This window comes from Neofelis nebulosa, chromosome 4 (genome assembly GCF_028018385.1).
Source record: "Neofelis nebulosa isolate mNeoNeb1 chromosome 4, mNeoNeb1.pri, whole genome shotgun sequence".
NCBI classification, from domain to species: domain Eukaryota; kingdom Metazoa; phylum Chordata; class Mammalia; order Carnivora; family Felidae; genus Neofelis; species Neofelis nebulosa.
In genome coordinates this window covers 20,863,489-20,887,149 of record NC_080785.1, presented here as the reverse complement: position 1 = coordinate 20,887,149, position 23,661 = coordinate 20,863,489, and the positions used below count along the sequence as shown (strand labels likewise).

Here is a 23,661-nt window from a genome sequence, read left to right as displayed (position 1 = left end):
TTTTTAACTTTTAAACCTTCTCAGCTTGGATGCCCTCGAGAGAGTGGTGGTTATAGTTTCCATTTTACAGATGCAAGAGACAAGCCAAAGATGTAATAAATAACCTGCCTGAGGAACTGGTTGTTGGAAAAAACCAAGCCCATGTTTCAGCCAAATGTGTACTTGCCATTAGCTTCATATACAAAGTATATTCTTAAGCTCATAAACATTGTTTTTCAAATTCCGAATTGAAATCCTCTACCAGTAACACATCGACAAACTCTAGACGGTACGTGAAATACTGTGCAAGTTGACAAAAGTGAGCCGATGTTTTTTTAAAAAACAACAAATAACCCTAAACTTCTAAATAGGCTATTGTAACCAAGTTTATACACAAAGGGTACAGGTATATTTATTTTATCTAGAATTTTGCCTCTTCAATTACTAAGTCTCTTACTGAATAATCAAGATGTTACTTGGCTTCAAGGTCCTTAGGGAATAAAATGTCACCACTGCAGCTGCTATATTTCCTGCTCACAGCCTTTCAAATTAAAAAAAGGGAAAGGAGGGCCCAATACAAATGCAGAATTTAATTAGTTAGTAAAAGCCCAAATCCTTGCTCAAAGCCCTGTTCTTCCTGCAATATCGCATTCTTTTCTTCTTGTGTAAACTTTTCATTATGAAGGAGACATCTTTATAATACAATAACTCTAGTTATAATGTAACTTCTGGTAACATAACTCCTGCATTAGAAAAGACAGCATGTTCAAGTAATGTTGTTTTAATACAATTTGTGTTCAGCAGAAACCAAGTCAACTTGGTCATTTAGAATTTGATCAATGTGAATTAGTGTCTCACTGAGATAAACCATTTGATCATTTAGAAATTGATCAATGAGAATCAGAGATAAAACATTTATCATGTACATTTGGTCTATCAGAGCCATTCACGCAGCACTAAAGTACGTTATAAGTAGACATCAGTAAGTGTTAGAGACGATGTGCAGGGGACCTGTCAGCTGCAGATACAAATACATGTCCAACAGTATATAATTTTAAGCCTTTTGATAAGGCAAGTTATTCAATAAGGCAGCTGGAGTCACTGAAAAATTACTGGAGCTCAACTTTGGAGAAACCACAAAGAGCAGCACAGCGAAAGTAAACAGCTCAAACTTTCTGAAATAAGTTTTAATTAAAAGCAAAAGGTAAGTAACATAAATTTACTTGGCTAAACTTCTAGACGAGTTTTGAGACTATTAATCAGAGCAAACTTTGTACCTGCGGTACAATTAGTTCTATTAATCTAGTATTTCCAAGTTGAAGTCAAGTTGACGTTCAGGCACGCTGGCTTACGCATCTAACAGAATTATAAATTTGCCAGTCAAAACCTTATTTAATTATTTCACGGCCAATTAAGCAGGATCTTTAAACACTGTTGCTTAAAACTGTCCATGATCCCGTGTGTAATTATAGAGAACACGAGAAACACCTGCTGATACCACTGGCCTGTCATCCTCAGCTTCTCTAATTCATTTGCAGTATAGCTATTAAAATCATACACCCAAAAGAGAAACAAAACAGTACTGCCAGTGTAGAGGCGCAGAACTTGCCACCCCAAAATATGTCCCTCTGGCACAGGATTAGTTTTGGTTGATCATTCGGAAAAAACACACGCCAACGCACGAGAAGCTCTGGAAACCAAGGAGAAATTACCCTCTCGCAAGAGACGTACCCACGCATAAGGGAAACCTCCATGGGTGGGGGGAGGTCTCCCTTGCTGTACCAGGAAGAGGGGGGATGACTCAGTCTGTAGAAAGTCCTCTCTCAATGGAGAAGACAATGACTTAAGTCTGCATAACCACCTCACCCTTGTTGACTGTGCTCCTGTAACTGATTCTGTACCTCTAACATCTTTTGTCTTTAGCTGAAGACAGACGGTATTTAAGTTGATGCTTTGGGCCATTTTGGAGAGTTACTCAGTTTTTCCAGGTCTCTTTCACATATACATGTCACTACTCTTTGAGTTGTGTTCTCCTGTTAATTGGTTTTACACAAATTTAATTATTCAACCAGCCAAAGAACCCAGAGGAAGGGAAAACTTTTCCATCCCTACATCAGTCAAAGTGAAACCTAATAAAAGCAAAACAGTTTAAAGTTAAAGGATTTTACATTGAAGAAAACTTTGAATATATGGTAATACTTACAAAATCCATTTTATCTCGAGGAGTTTTGCACAGCACTCCTCAGATACTCTAAAATCACCTCAACTTCTTCCACAGGGTGACTAATCTTTTAATACTTTGTAAGGATAGCCCAGGCTTCTTCCACGAGCCTAAATTTATAAGTCGGGCTTCAACAACTTCGTTCAAGGATAAAAGTGAAAACCCCTTCTGAAGTCAGGCACACAAAGGAGTATTAGTAGTGCTCACATCCAATCTCAGAATCACACTCCTTCATCTTTCAAAGAAACAGAAGCCACGCTGAAAAGTTACACCTCTAACAAAAGGATTCCAGAACTGTTTTCCACAGACCTACATCACTTCCCACATACACATTTTCTCCTTTCTGGAAGGTAGAAACGGGCCACTTCATTATCTAAGACAGGATGGGAAAGAAACATCAGTCATCTTTAAAATGCTTTTCATTTGGTTGATAGCGCACGTCTTCACGAGGTTTTCCACTGCCTTCAACATATTCCTATTTCTTTGATATGTGCTTTTACATTTGCTTGATATTAGCTTTTAGATTTAAAAAACAAACAAACAAACAAACAAAAACACCGGCGTGGAGCGCCTGGGTGGCTCAGTCGGTTAAGCATCTGACTCTTGATTTCAGCTCAGGTCATGATCTCCGTTTGTGGGATGGAGCCCCGCGTCCGGCTCTGCACCAACAGTGTGAAGCCTGCTTGAGACTCTCTCTCCCTCTATCTATCTGTCCCTCCTCTGCTTGGGCATGCTCTCTCTCTCTCTCTCTCTCAAATAAAGAAACATTAAAAAAAAAAAACCCTCATATGTACAAAATACACTGGTAACAATGGTTCAGCTTTGCAGGTGTGGCATTCAGGCCCTACTGAATCCCAAAGAGGTCTGACTGTGACAGGGATCGTGAAGCAGGGCCCCTGCAGCACTCTTCCCCTACTGCTCTGCCACACCCCTCAGGGCGCCCTAGATCCCCAGGGCTTCACACTAGGTCACCGGGTCTCCCGCTGGGCTGGGGGCTTCCTGAGGATAAGAACCCTTTCTGTTACCTTTTTTGTTTAACATCATGTAGATTTTGTCTGGAAGCATACAGAAACTTCTCCTGTGGTGCACAGCTGCGTAACTTGAACTGGACATAATAATAAAATTATATCATCACAATATATTTAACAATGAAAACTAATAAAATCAAATACGCCCTGGGCATTTACCTTGTGCTAGACCAACGCAAAGCACCGTCAGTGTAACATTACGTGATGTATTAGTTTGTTTAATTAATGACCTATCAGGTGGAAAATAAGGATTAATATGGAACGTAATTCTCGGTATGCTGAGCTATGTGACACAGTACTAGGGTACTAGCAGCACGTAACTAAGAATTAGCACCATAAATGGCTCTATTTAACACATATTAACAAAGGGTGATAAAAGGTGACTGGAACTGCTAACAGTGACTTTTTAGTTGGACTGGGTGAGTAACGGTTACCTTTTGAATAAAAGCTAGACGTAAAAAAAAAAAGAAAAAAAAACTGCTGGGTTTGCTAAGTGATTTGGGTTTTATAGATAAAATCTTAAAGCGATTGTGGTCGGGAAAAGTTCTTGCAGGAAAATAAACAGCCCACATTCTTAATCTCCAAATTGATTCTTGCTGAAAAAAATGGTAAACGGTATTTTTAATAACTTATTAGGGACATAATTATTCCATTACAGTAGAACTAATTTGGGGTTTTTCAAATGCTCTCTATTGTAAAGTTCTGTCTTCCTCCTGCTCTCTCTGGTGGACTCTGAGTTCCACACTGGCGAGATCCTACCTGTCTCCTCAGAGCTATGTACTCAGAACTCGGAGGGCATGTCACACAGAAGCTCTCTGAATAAATGACGCGGCAATAAAATAGGAGGAAAAATCCCATTAAATCTAAAATGTTTCAATGGGTTCCTGCCAAAACTATAAACTGAAAGACTGAAGGGTGAGTTAATATTTAAGCATCCTTAAAATAATTCCATTAGCTATCTTGGCGGGACGCATGGATGTGACTGGTGTTTATCATGTGCCACCTCAAATGCTCTTAGCTTTCTTTCTCTTTACAATGATTTTGTGTGGGGGCGCCCGGGTGGCTCAGTCGGTTGAGCAACTGACTTCGGCTCAGGTCATGATCTCACGGTTCGTGGGTTCGAGCCCTGCGTTGGGCTCTGTGCTGACAGCCCAGGGCCTGGAGCCTGCTTCGGATTCTGTGTCTCCCTCTATCTCTGTTCCTCCCCTGCTCCTTCTCTGTCTCTCTCTGTCTCTCAAAAATAAATAAACATTAAAACAAAACAAAACAAAACAAAACAAAACAAAACAAAACAAAACAACTTTATAATGATTTTGTGTGCCCCTCTATCAGGTGAGTAATAACACCCTTGAAATTGCACTTTAAAAAGCTTCCATCTCCTGTAACCAAGATGCACCCAAATGAACACTCCCGTCAAATAAAATTAACTAAATCCTCCCCCAAAGTTCTTCAGAGCCTGTTGAGATCAACAATGCTGAAATCAACAATGTCGTGCAATGAAAAGGATACAGTATACTGCCTTGCAAAAGACTGAAGCTGCCAGGATTATCTGAGATGCTCAGGTCTCTAAGGAGAAACCAAGTTCCACTGAGTAACTTCCGTGCCTTCAAAGATGGTAAGCATCTCTTATAGCCAAGGCACTATCACTTCCTACACATGAAGCTAACAAAGTCACCGCAAATCAAAATACAAACTTTCTAAGAAGCTCCATCTAGCAGGTAGTATTGGGGCGGGGGGGCGGCGGAGGACTAATATAATGGAAGCCACTCTCTGAAAAACTAGCTCTTAAAATTCCTTCACAGTATGTGAAAACCTGGGGTTTTGTTTGTACCAGAGTTGGCCAAACTGCCAAGTCCAAGGGCAGAGTCTCCAAGACTGTCCCCACTCTGGCATCATCTGCAAGTTCAAGGGGTTCCCAAAACTGCTCCAGCCTTAATAATTCACTAAAAGTATTCACAGAACTCACAGAAAGCTATTAAACTCACAGTTATTGCTTATCATGGGAAATGACACAGAGAGTTAGCCAAAGGAAGAGATACATAGGATGGACTCTGGGAGAGTTCTAAATGCAAAGTTTCCACTCTCCTCAGGATGCTCTACTCCCCTGGCATCAACCTGTGACAATATGCACAGAGAATCAACCAGAGAAGCTCACCCAAACTTCAGTGTCCAGAGTTGCACTGGGGCCTCATCGCGTAGGTTTGCTTGACTGATCGCCCATGTGGCTGAATTCAGTCTCCAGCACCACTTCCCCAGAGATTGGTTTGACAACACATGGCCCAAAGGGCCCATCGTGACTAATGAAACGCTTCCATCACTTGGGAAATTCCAAAGGATTCCAAATTCCCTCTCCCAGAAGATGAGTATATAGGCCAGACCTCTCTTTGGGAAAAGCCAGATTCTTTACCACGCCAAATGAGAGTAGAATTTAATAAAGAATAATATCTTATAAAGGTAACAGAGAACGAAGCTGCCGAGGCTCTGATTAAAACTAAGGCTAGGGGCTCCCAGGTGGCTCAGTCGGTTGAGTGACAACTCTTAATTTGGCTCAGGTCGTGATCTCATGGTTTCATGGGTTCAAGCCCCGTGTCAGACTCTGCATGCTGAGTGTGTGTGGAGCTTGCTTGGGATCCTCTCTCTCCTTCTCTCTCTGTCCCTCCCCCACTTGTACTCTTTCTGTCTCTCTCAAAATAAATAAATAAACTTAAAAAAAAAAACAAAAACCAAAACACTAAGCCTAACCTACAGCTCCATGTTGTCTTGGAGAAAGTAAGTCAGCAAGACATTTATTTTTGTGTTCCCTGCAGCCTCTCATTTGCCAGCAGGCTAGTCCAGGCTGAAGGACATGGCAGCTGCACAGGGCTTTTAGGAGAGTGATTGTGTTCATCTAAAACCAGATTTACCTCTCTCTATAAAAATCGAGCCTCCATCAGTTTTCCAATCTGCTAAACCTCTATTCCTGGTTTTCCCTAGTGCCTAAATCCAGTTGTCACGGGCTGAAGGGACCCCTCCCCAACCAAATTCGTATGTTGAAGATCTAATGACCGGTATCAGAAAGTGTATTTGGACAAAGGGTTTTCAAAGAGGTAATTAAATTAAACTGAAATCATTACAGTGAGCCCTAATGCAATGTGAGTTATAAGAAAAGGAGACTGAGACACGGATGTGGAGAGGGAAGACAGGCCAACCGTGCGGGCACCCCGATCTCACACTTGCAGCCTCCAGACTGTGAGGAAATCAACTTCGGTGGAACCACTCGGTCTGTAGTTCTCTGTTATGGCAGCCCTAGCAAACGAATACACCAGTCACTCACTAGTCCAGGTCTAATCTTTCAGTGACTTGCTTGCACCCCCTATCTTTTCTCTTTCACTTACATAGTCCTCCCGTTTCCTACTACTGCTTCTTGTTCCTCACCCCCTGGTCAAGCCTCGCATCCACTGTCTGGTTAGTATTACCAAAGGAGCACGGAAATCAAGCGCTTACCTGGTCAAAGACCTTCCAAAGACTTCTTGCTACATGAAGACCAACTTCTTAGCCCAGCAGTTATCAAAGGACTGTACTGACTTTCCCAACTTCATCTTGCACGAGAGTCCCTCTGAGTCAAACCACTGATCTTAAGGGATCTGTCACCCAACTCAAGGACATGATTTTCCTTCTGAATCCTTTCCTTTCCACCTGTTCAATATTCCCCTTCAAGCCTCAACTGAGTAATTGTTTTCCTTATGATAACGTCATAGATCATTCTAGTCAGAATTGATCTCCTTTGATTTATCATAAATTTTACTTATTTGAATAGCTACCCTCTGACAGTAGAGGAATACCCAGGGTGCCAAGTCAAAGATTCTCATGGCATAGAGACAGAAAGGATAACAAATGTTACGTTATCGTTAGGGGAAAAGATAAACCATAACTTGAAAAATACATATGTAGAGTACCTTTTAAAATCAAGTCCAGATCCATTTTTATATCTAAATACTTAAGAAAGCACATTAACCTTTTAAGAGTGAGATTTGTGGCCCATTCTTTGAAGGTCTCTCCCTGCTGACCTAAAAAGATAATTCACTAACAAAGACAAAGAGGTTTGTCTAAATATACCTCAAACTACCCTTAAAAAAAAAAAAAAAAAAAAAAAAAGATTTTTTTTTATTACATTAAAGAACACACTAATATCCATTTACCATACAAATTGTACCACAGCAGAAAGTAATAAATAATGTTACACCTTAGGGTTTAATCATTTTATCAAAAGCTTATAAACATGCACCAGGAAGAAGGTCAGAGCCCAATACGATCTTTCAACTAAACCTGTCACAATACCTTTTTTTACTTCACTAATTTGCACATGTGCTACTAACAGGGGTTACACAATAAAACTATTTATACTCTCAGGAAAATTCTGAATGATGTCTTCTTACCTAATGTGAGAACTGGCAGTAAAGGGAAAGTATAGGGCTACGGGTCACGGACACTTTGATCCATCAATTAGAACATTCATTTAAACATTCCAAGGATTAATAGAGGCAGCAATTTAACATCACCTTCATAATCAAGGGCAAGGTAAAGTCTGTGATTTAAATGCTTTCAAGGTACATGGGAAGAAATGAAAACAGCTTGAACATGAGAAAAGTGGTTACTCAAATTTGGACATGCCTGTCATTTTATTATATAAAACTGAATGGTCTCTATGATTCTATTAACAGAGATAGCAATTTCACATCACCTTCATAATCAAGGGCATCCCATCTTATATAATATTATTCCAAATGAAAACTCTATTAGCATTGCTTTCAACTTCCCCTTACTTCATGAAATTGAGTTGCAACAAGCTTTCATCAAATGGCCTTTCCTTGTATTTGGAGAACATGGATGCACCTCACTACCCAAATACCCAAATACACTTCCAAGTATTCCAGAGGGCCCACAACAAGCCATCCACTATTCAAGAAGCAAGAACATTGTACTTTGATCTTGTCAAGGACGGGAAATACTGTAACATTATGTGTTAAAAACTTACTTGAACTTTGCTTCCACCTCTTCAGCTGCTTTCTGATATTGTTCGGTGGTGACTTTGTAGAATTCTGAGCTCTGTGGACAGAGATTGACAGTAGAGTTTTCACTACTCGAGAGGGCAAATTGTAAGACTTACAGTTACAAAATAATACATAAAATCTTATTTTCAGCCATTCAAGCAGTAGGACAAAGATCTCTTGCATAAGTGACATAGATACTTATAAAAGTGCACGTAAAGGTATCCATTTAAATAAGAGCACATCTGCTGGTATACAAGTTGTAATTAGAGTAAACCTTCATTGTTATAATTCATCATTATTTGATCCTTGTGAGAAAATTCTTCACATATTTGCCTATTATTCCAATGTTCTACCTGGGATATTAAAGGTTCACTTCTTTTTATACAGTATTTTTGTCCTCAAGATGGATTCTTTACAGAGTAGAATGTGTTCTATTACCTTCACATGACCACAAGAGCATCAATATTTATAACAAATTAATTAGTAAGAACAGGGTATGGGTTTAGGTAATTTTTGACCCCCTAAAAAAAAAAATGTTTCCAGTATTATATAAATGAACACATAAGCAACATAAATCAAGCTGCAATAGGAAAGGAATGCCTTTCCTGAGGCAGAACAATTTTAAACTTTCCATTCTGGCTGGCTACGTTGAAACCTATCTTACTTCAGGGGGTGGCCTAAATGACCCCAAGAGCTTTCAGACTCAATGAAATACCCTGCAAAACCTGTCCCAGGACAAAAGAATACTACATGATACAGTGGTCTATTGTGCACCTTCAATCCCTAATCACTCAGGTTACACATACATGACTTGGGGTAGTTTATTTTTTAATAAATCATTGTTGGTTGGTGAGAAAATGAAAATGAAATCCTCTTCACACCAGTGACCCCTCTGCATTTAACAATCTGGGTTGCCCAATGACAGTCACATCCAGGTTTGTTGGATGTAGATAAAATCAATAGATATGTGATTAGACAGCAGACTCAGGGTGGCTGGAGCAATGGACAGGTCACCATTTGAGATGATGAATGGCTCTCTATCAACCCAGAGTCCCCTACGATGCTAACATTTACTATAATCTTATTTGGGCTGCGATTTATCTTTCTTGCACCTGATCAATAAAGATGAACAGAACAGTTGTAAGGATCGATTGTAATTTTTTATCATTTTCAAGCACGAAGGTGCATTTCTGACATGAAGACAATATTCATGCAGGGCTTCTGCATGTTTTAAAATCACACTGCGAATGACCAACTTCATCGGTCTATATGCCAAGAGGTTTTAATTCATCTGTAGGTCGCAAGCTACCAAAAGGCCTTTTGTCTTCTCAGATATTATAACCTTATGTCGTATCACACCTCCCTTTCAGTTTTATTTTACAAGATTTTTCTTTCCTTTAAAATACACACTGGTCACTACATGCTCTTTTGCAACGTTTGGCTTAAGCTTTTTTTGTGTGAACCCTTCTAACAAAGAGGGCAGTAAAAAGGCAGTTACTAACCTGCCACTAACACTGATGAGAAACGCCCCATACTACTATAATAAACTGTCAAGGGGGCGTTATGATACTAAAGTTTCAAAATGCTGGCAAAGCTAAACATCTTGATTAATACTTTCAATTAATTTAAACATTGAAACAATAATGTCCAAACAGAGCCAGGACGAGGCTGACAGATTTGGTTTCTGGTTCTGCTCTGTGACCTTGAGCAAGTCCTTCAAAGTCCCCTTGGCTTTCTTTTGTAACCTGTAAAATACGGATGAAGTAGCCTTGCTTATCTCTGCCAAAGCAGTTACAGAAATCAAATGAGATTGGCACAGGAGCTGTGCCACCTATTTTTGCAGAGTCAAGTCAACATACAAATAAAATAATTTTGGAGGAAAAAGCTAATTTGGGCAAAACTAATTCTGGGTACAAATTCAAAATGATCAAAGGCAAATATTAAGCTTTCTAACAAGAATGATGCACAAAAGTGAGTTCTGCCATAACATAAGTTAGCAAGCTCCCCTCTGCTTTATAATGCCAAATACAGGCAAAATTACTACTGATTTTGTCAAAGTTTCCCTAAGACGTTAAACAGACAAAAGACATGTACCTGTGCTGTCTGCAATCTTAGCTCTTAACTTCCCAAGTTAAAGTTTTAGGCTTTATTTATGTCCTGTATTTCCACCTCAGTGGCCAGATTCCCACACTGTATAAATCTTTATAATGAGGAAAAGTCCCCAGGAGGCAATACCATATAACAACTAAGGGAATAAACACAAATATGCCCAAGATCTGTATGCAGATAGCGTTAAATTCATGTAAGTATATACTTATTCATTCAACCAAATTAGATACTTATTATCCAAATAATGTCCAACTTGGGGAAACAGATCTTGATGATCTGAAAACTTCTTGAGAAGCTTTCCATCCAATATAAGAGAAAAGAAAAAGAGTCAAATGAAAGGTCATAAATATTGAGTTAAAGTTGTGGATAGTGTTACTGGAGTACAGAAAGAGTAGAGTTTCTCTTTTGGTGGCAGAAAATATTTTTAAAAATAAACAACCATTAAAAAACAAAAACAAAAAGCTTGCCAATAAGCTTGACAGCAGGAGAATGAATAAATACCGGGTATTCACACAGTGGAAATCTACACAGTGATGAAAAAGAATGAATTAAACAGACATGTGGAGCAAACCCAAGCAAGTTCTAGATAGAATATTGTAGAGTGTAATTTATGTCAAGTTTGGAAAAAATGCAAAATAATCAAATAGGATTAGTAAATAGCAAATTCCACGGATTATCCCCAAGTAGCAGCAGTTTGGTGGTGGTAGCCGGGGGGTTAGGGGCAGAACACCATCAAGAAAGGAAACACAGTGGGACCTCACTGACTTGTTATGTTTCTTAAAATGAGGTGTACATAGCTAATTGTTATGCTGGTTATAAATGCTTGTAACATATACAAAAATTGTGTTACTCTCCCCCTTCTCAAAGGAACTAATTAACAACAAATAATTTAATAATATAGCCAGAACATAAAAACAGGGGTAGAGGGATACATGCTGAACAGGTTGGCTAAGTCAAGATTTTGTATATTTTCTTGAATGCTAACCTATTGCCGAATGTCCACAAATTACTAAATAAAAGCAATTTCTGATGTGAAAGAAGTATGGACTTACAGAAAAGGGGCAAAAATGGTGGAAAGTTTGTATATACTGTCACCCCCCTTCCTTTCACGTCAATGTCTTAGATAATCCCAGCACAATCATCAAAACGAGTAAGTTAACAATGCAACATTACTAGTAACTAGTATTAACTAAATTGCAGACTTTATTTTGCTACACTTTTTCTATGAATGTTCTTTTTCTATGTTAGGACCCAATTCTAAAGGTCATTTTGCATTTAATTGTCATAGCTTCTCAGTATCCTCTTGTCTCTTAAGACCCCTTGACACTCCTGAGGAATACACCAGTTGGATATTTTGTAGAATGGCTGGCAATATGGACATGTCCGATGTTTTCTCATTAGACTGACGTTATTATGCATCACTGGGACAAATATAGTGGCAATCGGCCCTTCTCCAAACTGGACCCCAAACTACTCCCAAAATTCTAGCTTCACAATTGCCTACCAATCCTGCAAGGCTTCTACTCTGAACAGGTACTCACAGGTGGTAGAAATACCCTAATTGGGGTCCCTGGGTGGCTCAGTCCTTTAAGCGTCCCACTTCGGCTCAGGTCGTAATTTCATGGTTTGTGAGTTTGAACCCCATGTCGGGCTCTGTACTGACAGCCTGGAGCTGCTTCAGATTCTGTGTCTCCCTCTCTCTGCCCCTCCCCTGCTTGCGCGCGCGCTCTCTCTCTCTCTCAAAAATAAAATTAAAATTTTTTTTTTAAAAAGGACCCTAATTTTCAGAAAGTCTGTTTGTATTATCTATGTTGTCTTGAGATGGTAGTAGGTGTGTATATGCCTCTTTTCTTATCAATTATAAATTACCGTTACTTTAATGTTATTATGGTAGCTAAGTTTGTTATTTGGTCAACCCTACAGCTTGTAGTAAGTACACACATCAATTGTGTTTTTGTCTGATCCTTTAAAAAAATTTGTTTTAATGTTTATTTAGTTTTGAGGGAGAGAGAGACAGAGACTGAGCAGGGGAGGGGCAGAGAGAGGGGGAGATACAGAATCTGAACCAGGCTCTAGGATCCTAGCTGTCAGCACAAAGCTCGATGCGGGGCTTGAACTCACGAACTGTGAGATCATGACCTGAGCCAAAGTCGGATGCTTAACAGACTGAGCCACCCGGGGCACCCCTGATCCTTTTTTAATAGCCACATTTTGAGAACAATATGTGCTTCAAATAAGTAATATCCACATTCCAATTTTCAAAGAAGGTAGATATTATGTTATATATGTACGTATATAAAATGGCCATATATACCTGTCTAAATATACCTACCTACCTATCTATATGTGTCTATAGCTCTCCCCTCCAAACTTTGTTAAAATACTTTCTTTAAAAAAAAAATTGCTTTTTAATGTTTATTTATTTTTGAGAGAGAGAGTCAAGAGTGCATGCAGGAGAGGCAGAGAGAGAGGGAGACACAGAATCCGAAGTAGGCTCCAGGCTCTCAGCTGTGAGCGCAGAGCCCGATGTGGGACTCGAACCCACAAACCGTGAGATCATGATCTGAGCTCAAGTCGGATGCTTAACCAACTAAGCCACCCAGGCGCCCCCGCTAAGATGCTTTCTAAGTCCTCACACCATATGGGGTAGGGGAGAATAATCTGGTCAGATGACCCTAAAAAAAGAACCAAAAAGAACAGGCAGAGAAGGCTGCCCATAATCTAACATGGTGGTCTTTCAACGAAAGGACCATTCATTGCTTTGAGCATGGTCATATTGTTTTTATGACTGTAGGGTCCTTTACAACCTAAAATTTAAGAAGATTTACAACCTAAAACTTTAAAAACATGTAAATTGTAATTAAATTTAAAATTTAAAAATATTTACAACCTAAAATTTAAAACTCTCTTTCATTCATATTCATTCTGTAGTTTCCTGCTCCATCAACGGAGGTAGAATAGTTGACATGATTTGTCCAGTGGAAGCATAAATTTGTAGCAAGTAAATCTTATTTAAATCAAATATTAAAAGTCTGTTATTTTCTTACTTTAAAACAAAATTTTCTTGTTTGACATGAGCATTAAAACAATGTTTTCTATCAAGATTTCCTTTGAGAAAGGTAGATCGTGTAAATTCAAAGTAGAATAATGGTATCTTTTTGATGTTTCAGCGCTATCAAAAATCTGATAAAGGCTTGTCTTTGTCAAAGATTAAGTGAAACGAAGTTCCTAGGAGGTGACCTATCTCCAAAATAACAACATAATACTAGATATGGGAGATGTGCCTGTCCCCTATAGTAGAGGTCAAGGCACCACTGGAAACGACAGGCATTTTTGTTTTCTGTATTAAAACATTTTCCAATCTAAGGCACTAGGTACCAGTTACTAAAAACACAGGCAGCAGACTGAGTTGGAGAGACTGAATGCTCCACTGTACAAAATGTTTAATATATTTAAAACAGAATATGTTGTCCACAGCACTCTGTACTCCGGTGAGCAACGTACTTTCCTTTGGAGCCATACTGCCAATACAGCTCCTTCCTTATAAAACAGGACATGTCACCGTACCCCAACAGTTCTCTCACCTCTGTAAAACTGGGACAGTAACAAAAATGGCCTAATAAAAATCTCTGGGAGATTAAATATGATAATTCATGTAAAGTTCTTTGAACAATACCTGGGACTATATATGGTTAAGCATTTTGGAATGTTACCTATTACTATTACAAATCATTTGAAGAGTACAAAAAAAAAAAAAAGTATAGAGTGTTGGGTAGCTTTTTGCAAAAGCCATTTTAATAAACATTTAAATCTTTAAAACACAAATATCTTTTCTTCTGTTGGACCAATCACTGAATTTTGTTTACATGGCTCATCTGTTCTATTTTTCTGTTCTTTAAGATAAATGGGAAATGTGAAGACAATGGCTGGGCTGTACTGAGAATGTTAATGGCTATGAAAAAACTATAAATACATAGAGAGATAGTGACACTAGACCATATTTACAAAAAATAAAAAATAAACCAATAATTTTTGACCTTATCATCAATGAAATCCAATGAACCAAATTACACAGTAAAAGTACTTTTTACTGCCAGGATTCCCAGGGCCTTAATTCTTAGTATGCATTATAAATCGCCAAGATGAGAAATATTGCTCGTGATGAGCCCCAAACTGATTTCCCATGGAACCTTTTAATTCTGGAGCATCTTGAGAGAACAGAACTCCTCAAATGTTCCAGGAGAAATGCTGGGTTAAAGACAAGTTCACAACCACTATTTCAATCCTGCACTTCTCTGCGTGCAACTTTTCTCTTCCCAGAGCAACATTTTCTTACGGGTTATTCTTAAAACTCATGTTCAAAGGGTAGAAATCAGCAATACTGGAAAATGATTCCAGGACTGATGGCATCCCTCTTTATGAAGTGCTAATAAAAAGGAGCAGTCTATTATCTTGAACTTTAGAAAGTTGAGATGAATTCTTTACAGAAAAGTGTTGCTGTACCTCCCTGCTGTTCCCTCAGTGCCCTGTGGCCACGTTTTTCCCTCTTTTCTGTGTATACGGCTCTTGGTGACATGACCTTGCAAGCTTCTCTCATCAAGAAAGGGTGGAGTCTGTTTCTCCACCCCTTCAATTTGGGCGATGCCTGTGACTTGCTCTGTCCAACAGAATGACAGGAGTGACAATGGGCCAGTTGCAAACATAAGCCTCTCTCTTGGAATCCTGGCCTAGTGCCACATATGGAAGTCCAGGCTGAAGAGGAAGAGACTGTACGTCACCCTAGCTGAAGTCGTCCTAGACCAGCCAAACCTTAGACAACTCAGTGTAAGTGAGGGCGGTCAAATCCAGAAGAAGTGCCCAGATGGGTGATCTGCAGAATCATGAAGTAAATAAATGGTGGTTGTTTTAATCCACGAAGTTTGGGGTAGTTGGTTATACAGTAAAAGCTAACTGATTTATACCTTTGTCTGTGTTCTCACGGCACCATGCACTTCTAGCAAAGCACTTAACGCACTTACCAACCATGTGTTTTTACATGTGGTCTCTCCAACTAGTCCATAAGATCCCTAAAGGCGAGTATTTCATCCCATTCATCAACGTACGTAAGGCGTTCGGCAAAGTACGTGACACACAAAACTTACCGAAATAGTGTTAGAGTGACACCATTAATTGTAAGCTGCATTCCAAAGTTTACTTTTATTTACAACAGGCTGGAACGACAGAAGTTTAAGGTAACTGAAATACTGTAACATGGAAACGTGGAACCCTACGTTTATCGTACATCTCTTACAAACCGACCAACACTGCAGTCTGCTGTGGAAATGAAAAAAAGAAATGGCTATTGCCGGAGACTGTGTTCAATTACAGTCCCAGTACAATTAACAGTTCAAGGGACAAACAGAAGCTTGAACAGGTAAGGGGTTTATTTGTCTCATGAAATAACAAGTCCGGATGCTGGAAACCCAGAGCTGATGTAGGTGCCAAGGATTTTATCAAATGACTAGGCCCTTTTCTCTCAATTCCTCTGCAGCCATGCTTAGCATTTGCCTTTTACTCCCATTGCCTCAAGATAGCTAGTGTACCTCCAGTTATCATGCCCATGGTCTAAGGAAGGAAGAGGAGGGAAGTGAAAAAAAGGGGAGAAAGGCCCTCTCCAGAGATCTGTGCTTACATCTCTCTGGCCAGAATTATAGATCATGCACAACCCTGGCTGCAAGAATTTTTGTTTTCTCACTTCTACAGTAAGAAAGAGAAGGCAGGAGTTTGGAATTGGTGTTTATGGAGCCAATTTATCATACCTGCCACAGACAGCTGAAGTGACAGCACAAAATCATGCACAAAACTGTGTGGCTGATTTTAGATGCGGGTATTCCCAGTATTTCCTTCCAGCTGCTCTTAAACTTCAAATTTGGGGTATGGGGGGATGGATTTACACATCTGGTATCCTAATGCTCAAGAACAAAGTTTTTAGACAGTATAGGAAGGAAGTGGGAATCAACAAGAGTGGGCATCATTCCCACTTTTTTGGGGCTGGCCGTGGCCCATGTTTTTGAATGTGTGACACTGCCATTTTCCATTTTCAGAAAGTTTCCCTTTAAAAGTGTATTTTTAAATGCACATGCACAGACACACATTATTGCTAGATTTGAAAAGTATCTGTTTTCAATTCTAAATTAGATCAAAAGAAAACACGCACACACAGTATTCTTGCAGCATTTTCTGAGGTTCTGAATCTCATTTCTGTTCTGTTCTAACTAATATGATCATACCTCCAGTATGTAAGAAACGAGCAAAACAGAAAGGTCACAAGAAAAATTTGCTAACGAGCTTTTGTCAGTTCTTTTACCAAATGCTTCGTATGGTGATTTGGGCACAACTACATAACACATCATACTGAAGTATAATGTAGATTCTGGTAATCTTACACTTTTTCTCAGAGGTGAGTAACACTCCTACTCACTGTCCATTCAAAGATTATGGCAGCTCAGCAGGCATTTAGCAACAGTGAATGGGAGAAGGACCAGGTCTGGCCTTAGTGTGAGCGGTCCAGCTTGAAGGTGTGGCTCTCCTCTTTCCAAACTGATCTATAATTACCATTAACAATTATAGGTCTCTATCCCTCCTACAACCCACCCAAATGTAAATGTTACTGTTCCTGGCTTGTTTTTTTAAACAAAGGCCTAGTGTGTACAAGTACCAATGAAAGCCTTCCTATCGACAATGTCAATGTGAGCATTCCTATGTTAAGTAGCTGGATTCAAAACAGGCTTCTATTTCTTGTTATAACACTTGCCCAGGAGCTATGTTATAATATGTAATCAGCTAGATGCAGGTAAGTACGTTTCCCCCAAGATGCGAGCTAGGCATACGAGGACCTGATTTAATCCTGCACATGCAGCATGGTTACAATTCCAGGCACAGAATCCCTGAAACAGTCATTTACTGAATGGCATCAGGTGGCCAAAAAGAGTTGATGCTTCCTCAACCTGTCTTTTTGTAGACTTACACAGAATCAAGAGACTCCCTGCAATATAACTAAATTCTTTGCATAAGAATCTTAAAAGAACTATAGAATTTTTAGAAATTTAAAAAAAAATCACTAATGGTCTCAGTTTAGTTTACCTAGTGGTTTCAGTTATTTCTCCTGATAAACCTTCCATCAGAACATCTAACGGCTGGTTTGAATTCAGCCTTCTGTGTGTTCCTGTATATCCTGAAGTCTGAAACAGGTGGGCAGAAGAGCCACGGGAGGAACTCGATCATATTCAGTCAGAAAAGTGGCCCTTGAATAAAGTAGTTGGCATAGTAAAGACTCTTTCATTTTTGGCACTTCTTAAACCCACGGCCTCGAGTCTATTGTCTCTCTACTCTCTCCTTTTATCTCTTTCCCTCCCTCTAACCTCCTGCCCCAGAGAAAGCTGTGTAAATAAATACACTGCCTATTTAGGTAGTCTGCAAACTGCCAACACTGCTTCAGATGCATGGTGTATCAGATTCAGTATTCTGTTTCTAAGACGCACATCAAGGAATGGGTTTGGTTATTTAAGCTGAGTCTCACTTTTTAACATCTAAATACGAGGACCTTATCTTTGAGAGTGATTGTATCAACAGGCCACTGTAGGCTCACCAAATGGCACAGATCCTGGCCTCTCCTTGTTCTCCAGCAGAACACCACTCCCGCCAACAACCCCTAGCTCCCTAGCTGATCCACCAGAGCCTGGGTCTCCATTAATTTGCCTGCATGGCTCCACAACCTGAAGAATTATCATCGAATCGAGTAGATGCATAAGTAGCTATCCTGAGTAGCCCCACATTTCTGCTAATAACCATTTGGGTACATATATAAGTGTATTTTAATTATGCTCAGCCTTATTTTTTTTTCAAATTTATATCACTAGTGATGGATAATAAATTACTAATTTAGCAGCTTCTCACAAATCAGAAGTTCTGACCATTAAGTTCTGTGATAAAGACAAATGAAGATTTCCCTATGGAAAAAGCCTATCAGTAAATTACTCCAACATCTCTCTCTCCTAGTTAGATAAATCCCAGTTTTAGGCTAGATATATGGTCAACCAAACTAAAATTTCCAGCTTGCTTCAGGTTAGGCTGCACTGTAAGCAGAACTGTATGGGGACTTCCAGGTAGGCTGCTTAAAGACAGCTGACCTCGACTGGCAAAAAATCTTTTCAGCCCAGTCTTTTCCTCATTTTTCCAGTCTGCAAGTGTTTGAGCCCCAGCAGCCATCCTGAATACAAGCTGACCTTAAAGAGAGAAGACCCTGTGCCAGGAGGCTGGAGAGAAACAGTAGGTGCCTGGGGCTCTAACAACCTTGAAGCCAACATGCCAGCCCTGAATTGCCCACCTCTAGACTCATATTAAATAAGAAAAAAATAAACTTGTAACTTAAGCCATTCCATCTTTATGACACACTGAGTCACAATAATCCGGAACAGACCTTCTTCCTTAAGCCCTGATAGGTTTGCTTTTTGTGCACCTCAGGAATGACTTTAATAAAATCAAATGAAATGATGCACTAGGAGTAAACGTTTGTCCTTTGCAGTAATGCTTTGCTTCCACTCGTCAGAAATCTGCTTCCATCTGCCTCTCTCCTTTTCTGATAAAGGACAGGAAGAATTGAAAAATTTTAGAGCCATGGTTAACTCTAGCATCAAATCTTACCAGTCATAAGAAACCACATTTCATGAAAACACCAGGGTCTCCTAGGCACTCTGGCAAAGGTAATGAACTGCTCTTGTACCTACATTTTCCTTCCATCTCTACTATTTCTCATAAAAAGCAACAGAACTATTCAGAGCTGCTTCTGGCATTTCTAGTTTTATTCTAGGCACTTTAGAAACTTCACTAATTAGAGTCTCAGGTTTTTCCTTTCTTGATTTAGTTTTCTAATTAGAATAGAAATCATAGATTCATTGACAGCCTCGCCACTACATGAGGTATATTAATTATATATGAGTTATATTGTCTCATGCCTCAGTTTCTTCATCTGGGCAATTTAAATAAACTGTACCAAACATTCACTTGGCATCCTAAGTTTCCTTCATCTGCTCATTTCTTCATTCTACAGATACTGAAGGTCTGAAGGTCTGTGCCAGACCCTAGGCCAGGAACTTGGAATATAATGGAGAGTAAACAGAGGCTTGGCCCCACTTCTACAGAGCTTATGGCATACAGGGCGAGACAGACACAAATTCAAAAATCACACAAATTATAATGAACAAAGAATTACAGTGCCACAGGATCACTATACAGAATTTTTTATTTCTGGGAAGTAGTTTGTCTAATGAGTCTCTAAAGCCCTATATTTTCTATATTTCATATTCAGCTCTTAAGTTACTTATGCTTTTATTTCCTTTCAATTTCTCTAGCTGTTTCTGTCATATAAGTCAAGCTTCATAGCAGAATTCTCTCCAACTGTAAAGCTCTCTTCTAATCCTGTTAGAAATAAGGGGGATCTACTTGAACTCATATGGATGGAAAGAGGTCCAAGTAGTAAGAAAAACAAAAAGATGTAAAATAATTTGAAGAGTATATTTTCTAACCTGTTGGGTCCACGTGCACATACACGTACACCCTGAAATACCCTGTAAGCAATAGTTGTCATCCCTGGAAAAGCGACATGAGGAAGAAATACTTTCCTTTTTTTTTTTATAGCCGCCTGTGACAATTTAAGTTTTTTACCATGGGATCGTATTATTTTTTAAAAGAAAATTAACCATGCTGCAATTTCTAACAGGCATTACACCTATATTTGTATCATGCCAGAAAAGTAACTTATCTAGATATTACTGGGAAAGTTAAATTGACTCCCCGACCCCTTCCTGCCCACAGCTCCCTTTTACCATGCTTACAGTAAGACTTCTCATTTACCCGAAGTATAAGGTATGAACTTTTCTATTATCCTTTTCTATAATAATGTCGATAAAAGGTCTTCAGTCGTTATATTGCTTGTAGCTCTTCTGAGATAAAACCACCCGCCCCTCCTACACTCCCCTTTTAGACTTCCACATTATACATCTGACACCTTTCTACTTTTGACATGCTTGTGTGTCTCACTGTTCCCTCAACAACGGTGAGACAAAGCAATTTCACAGTTATCACAAGGGTTATCATGAGAATTTACCATGATATCTTGCAAGACCTACACAGAACCTTTTAAATGACTGCACAGGAATCTGGTTCTCTTGAGGACTGTGTAACATGACACTGTCAATTCTCAAGGTTATAAGTCTTGTGAAGGGCTCATTGGGGTGACGCTACATGCACATTTAACAGCACCCCCACCGGATGGCTCCACACAGAAGGCGTCACTTTTCTATTGCCAACACATCTCAGGCCTGCACTCCATTTTACCCTAACTGGTCTCATTATCGTCTCCCATAGAAGGGAACTCTGTAACTCTCTTATACTTGCTCAGCACATGCACTGGTGCCCACACATGCTCAGTGTCCTCTTGAAAACCATGGGCTAAAAAGAAAGCTGGAAATGATAATCCTTACAGTAGAGAAGGAGGCAAACATTAGCTTCTTCATCATCAACTCTGCTGAGTTCTTCATTTGTTCACAATTTTATACTAATAATCTGAGGAATCTATAACACAAGCTCCCCTTGACCATTACCAGCTGTCCCATTTACCTTCAAGTCTTCAGGTCTAGCCCTTAGGCCAACCTGAGATTCAGGCATTTAAAAGGGCTTATTGTTGAAAAGCTAATGCTGGCCACACCCACAGGGGTGAGCCCTTGTATGGGAGGGTGAGGGCCTCTTTAAAGGCTTATGGGGAGAAAAACCTAAACTAACCCATTACAGGAAACACAGGTAGTTGCTTTCAGTTTTATAGCCTTTGAGCCTCCAAGAACCCCTTTTGACACTGAAAATGCCTTGAGCAGAGGTAAACTGTCATCCACCCCTGCTCCTCAAACCTGTAAGGTCCATCCTACTGACAGCAAATATGATTCTACTAATCACATAAATACAGAACAGAAAACACAAATGTTAAAGACTCTCACAAAGATTAGAAGACCTTCTGAGATTATTTCCTTGGAATCCAGATTGAGAACCTCTAAACTAATCCATTTACTGCCCTGTAGCTTATTATAAGGTGATTTCCTCAGAGGGCCTCCTAACCAAACAGGTAGGGGAAGACTAATGCTTCCCAAGGCAAAAGAGAAGTGTGTAGAGTAAAAACTGCATCCCCGGGAGGAAGGAGAAGTGTCAGGGAAAAAAAGGGGTCCTGACAGCAGGTTGGAGAGGCCAACACAGAGCCTGTCTTCTTCCTACTTTTGCCTAGAACCAGAATTTTTAAACTATGGTAGAGGCCAACACCAATAACTTATTCGTATCCAAAAAAATCTATCCAAGAAAAGCTTTCGTGAAAATTGAGCAAACCTTTGAGCTTGCTTTCACAGACACGACACTTGGTTTTGTTGGAGAAATGAATAAAGTACTGCGCCAAAGATGGCCGACTGGACCACAACAAGCTCTGGTCTCTAGCTTGGAGACCCCTCTTCCGGGTTCTTCTTGCCCTGTTTGCTGCGCGCCCGAAAACCCCCACAGATATGGAAGCTGACAACTATAAATTACCCTCCCCACTTGCATTCGGCGCTCAGATCTTTGGAGAAACGGTCTCCTCTGAGCCCGCCGGTGTTAAATAAATCTCCGACCCACCGAGGTCTCCAAGTGCCGCCTGGTTTTTCCGCCAGCGTTCCAGCCTGGTTCCGTAACAGTTTCTCTGCTTCTCTGGCACCAGCTAAGCGGCAACCGTAAAGTGAATCAAGCATTTGTTCAGAGGTCATACCTTTCCAACACTATGCAAAAAGGAGCAGCTCACATAAAAGGGAGAGGGCCACAGACAAGCTCAGAATCCCAGACTGAGCACATCTCTTCACGTGAGTAAGCTAGGATTCTGGCGGACCTCAGCACCGTTAGGACTAAAACCCTTAATGAGGGTGCCCATCGAGATGCAGATATGGCAAAGCACTCCAAAGCTTAAAAGACAGTTTCATCATTCTGCTTAGAAAGCTATTTGTCACCTTGAGATTTACTCATTAAGGAGCTAGGGTGCTCACCCTCTAATGCATACATTTCACACCCATGTTCAGCAGTCTTGGTGAGATGCGGGTAAGGGGTATGGAACTATCATCCACGGCAGTTTCTCATTAGCACATCTACTTTTGTCCCTGGCATTCTATACGATCAGAGGGTTAGAGAAAAACTATGCAAAACCCAACCAAAGCCAACATTTTAGAAATAACTTTATTGTTTTCTAAGTAAACTTTTCACCTGAAAGAAAATGCCATTTTTCAAAATCTCCTGGTTAAAAAAAAAAAGAAAGGTCCAGAGTACAAGTATTTGCCACATCCATTTCCCTAGAAGTAGCATTCAATAGGTTACAGGAAAATTTGTCAAAGATTGGTAAAATCATTTCACTTTATCCTTATCAAATCGGCTGGGTTTTTTGTTTGCTTTTTGTTGTTTATACAGATGGATGACGTTGATGAGTATATGAAGAAGTGGGCTCCCCTCTTAATTTGCTAATCGAAGTATAAACTGGTACAATTTAGAGCAACAGGTCTCAAATGACTTTGACTCAGCTTCATTTCTACAAATATCTGAAAAAATCATGGGTGTGTATAAAAATTTAGCTAAAATATTTTTCATCATAGAGTTTACAACACGGGAAAATGAAAAGCAACTTAAACATTCAACCACAGAGGGCAGCTAAAGTAAGTAAGAGATCAACCAAACAATGGAAGGATAGAGTTGTTTCAGCCTGCTTCACCCCTGAAGATGGAAAATGAGAGAAGAAATATTTAAGTTCCTTTCGTGATTATACTGAAGAGTAAGGACAGTTTTACAATTTCTTACAATGTTCCCAGACAGTATCAGCTCTCCTCCAGAGGAGAAGAAATAAAAACAAATAGCTGGCATTTTCACAAGCTACAAAGTACGTATCCATCCAAGACGCCAATACAGATGAGACAGTAGAGATTAATTTTAAAAGAGGGGGGAAACCAATTTTAAATTACAAAGGTCAAAACCCTATTTATTCGTGGTGTCTGTGAAATTCTTCTCCTATTTGCTAAGTGGGTGAAATGTTCATTTTTTATTCACTCAAATATTTACTGACAAACATCTCCTAAGAGCAAAGTGCTAGAAGCTGAGGAAAATATTTTTCTTTCTTCCTCCTCCTCCTTCTTCTTCTTCCTTTTTTTTTTTTTTTTTTAAAGGCAGTTATGTGAGGGGTGCCTGGGTGGCTCAGTTGGTTAAGTGTCCT

At 39.6% G+C, this 23,661-nt stretch overlaps 1 protein-coding gene across 3 annotated transcripts in view; it reads right to left on the bottom strand.

Moving 5' to 3' along the window:
* The window catches only part of CHCHD3 (coiled-coil-helix-coiled-coil-helix domain containing 3), a 288,454-nt gene that overhangs the window by 47,720 nt on the left and 217,073 nt on the right, over nucleotides 1-23,661 (bottom strand). For all 3 annotated transcript variants that reach the window (XM_058724244.1, XM_058724246.1, XM_058724245.1), the window contains one exon: nucleotides 8,243-8,313. In XM_058724244.1, the coding sequence (XP_058580227.1) occupies nucleotides 8,243-8,313 (71 nt within the window). The remainder of the gene's footprint in view (nucleotides 1-8,242; nucleotides 8,314-23,661) is intronic.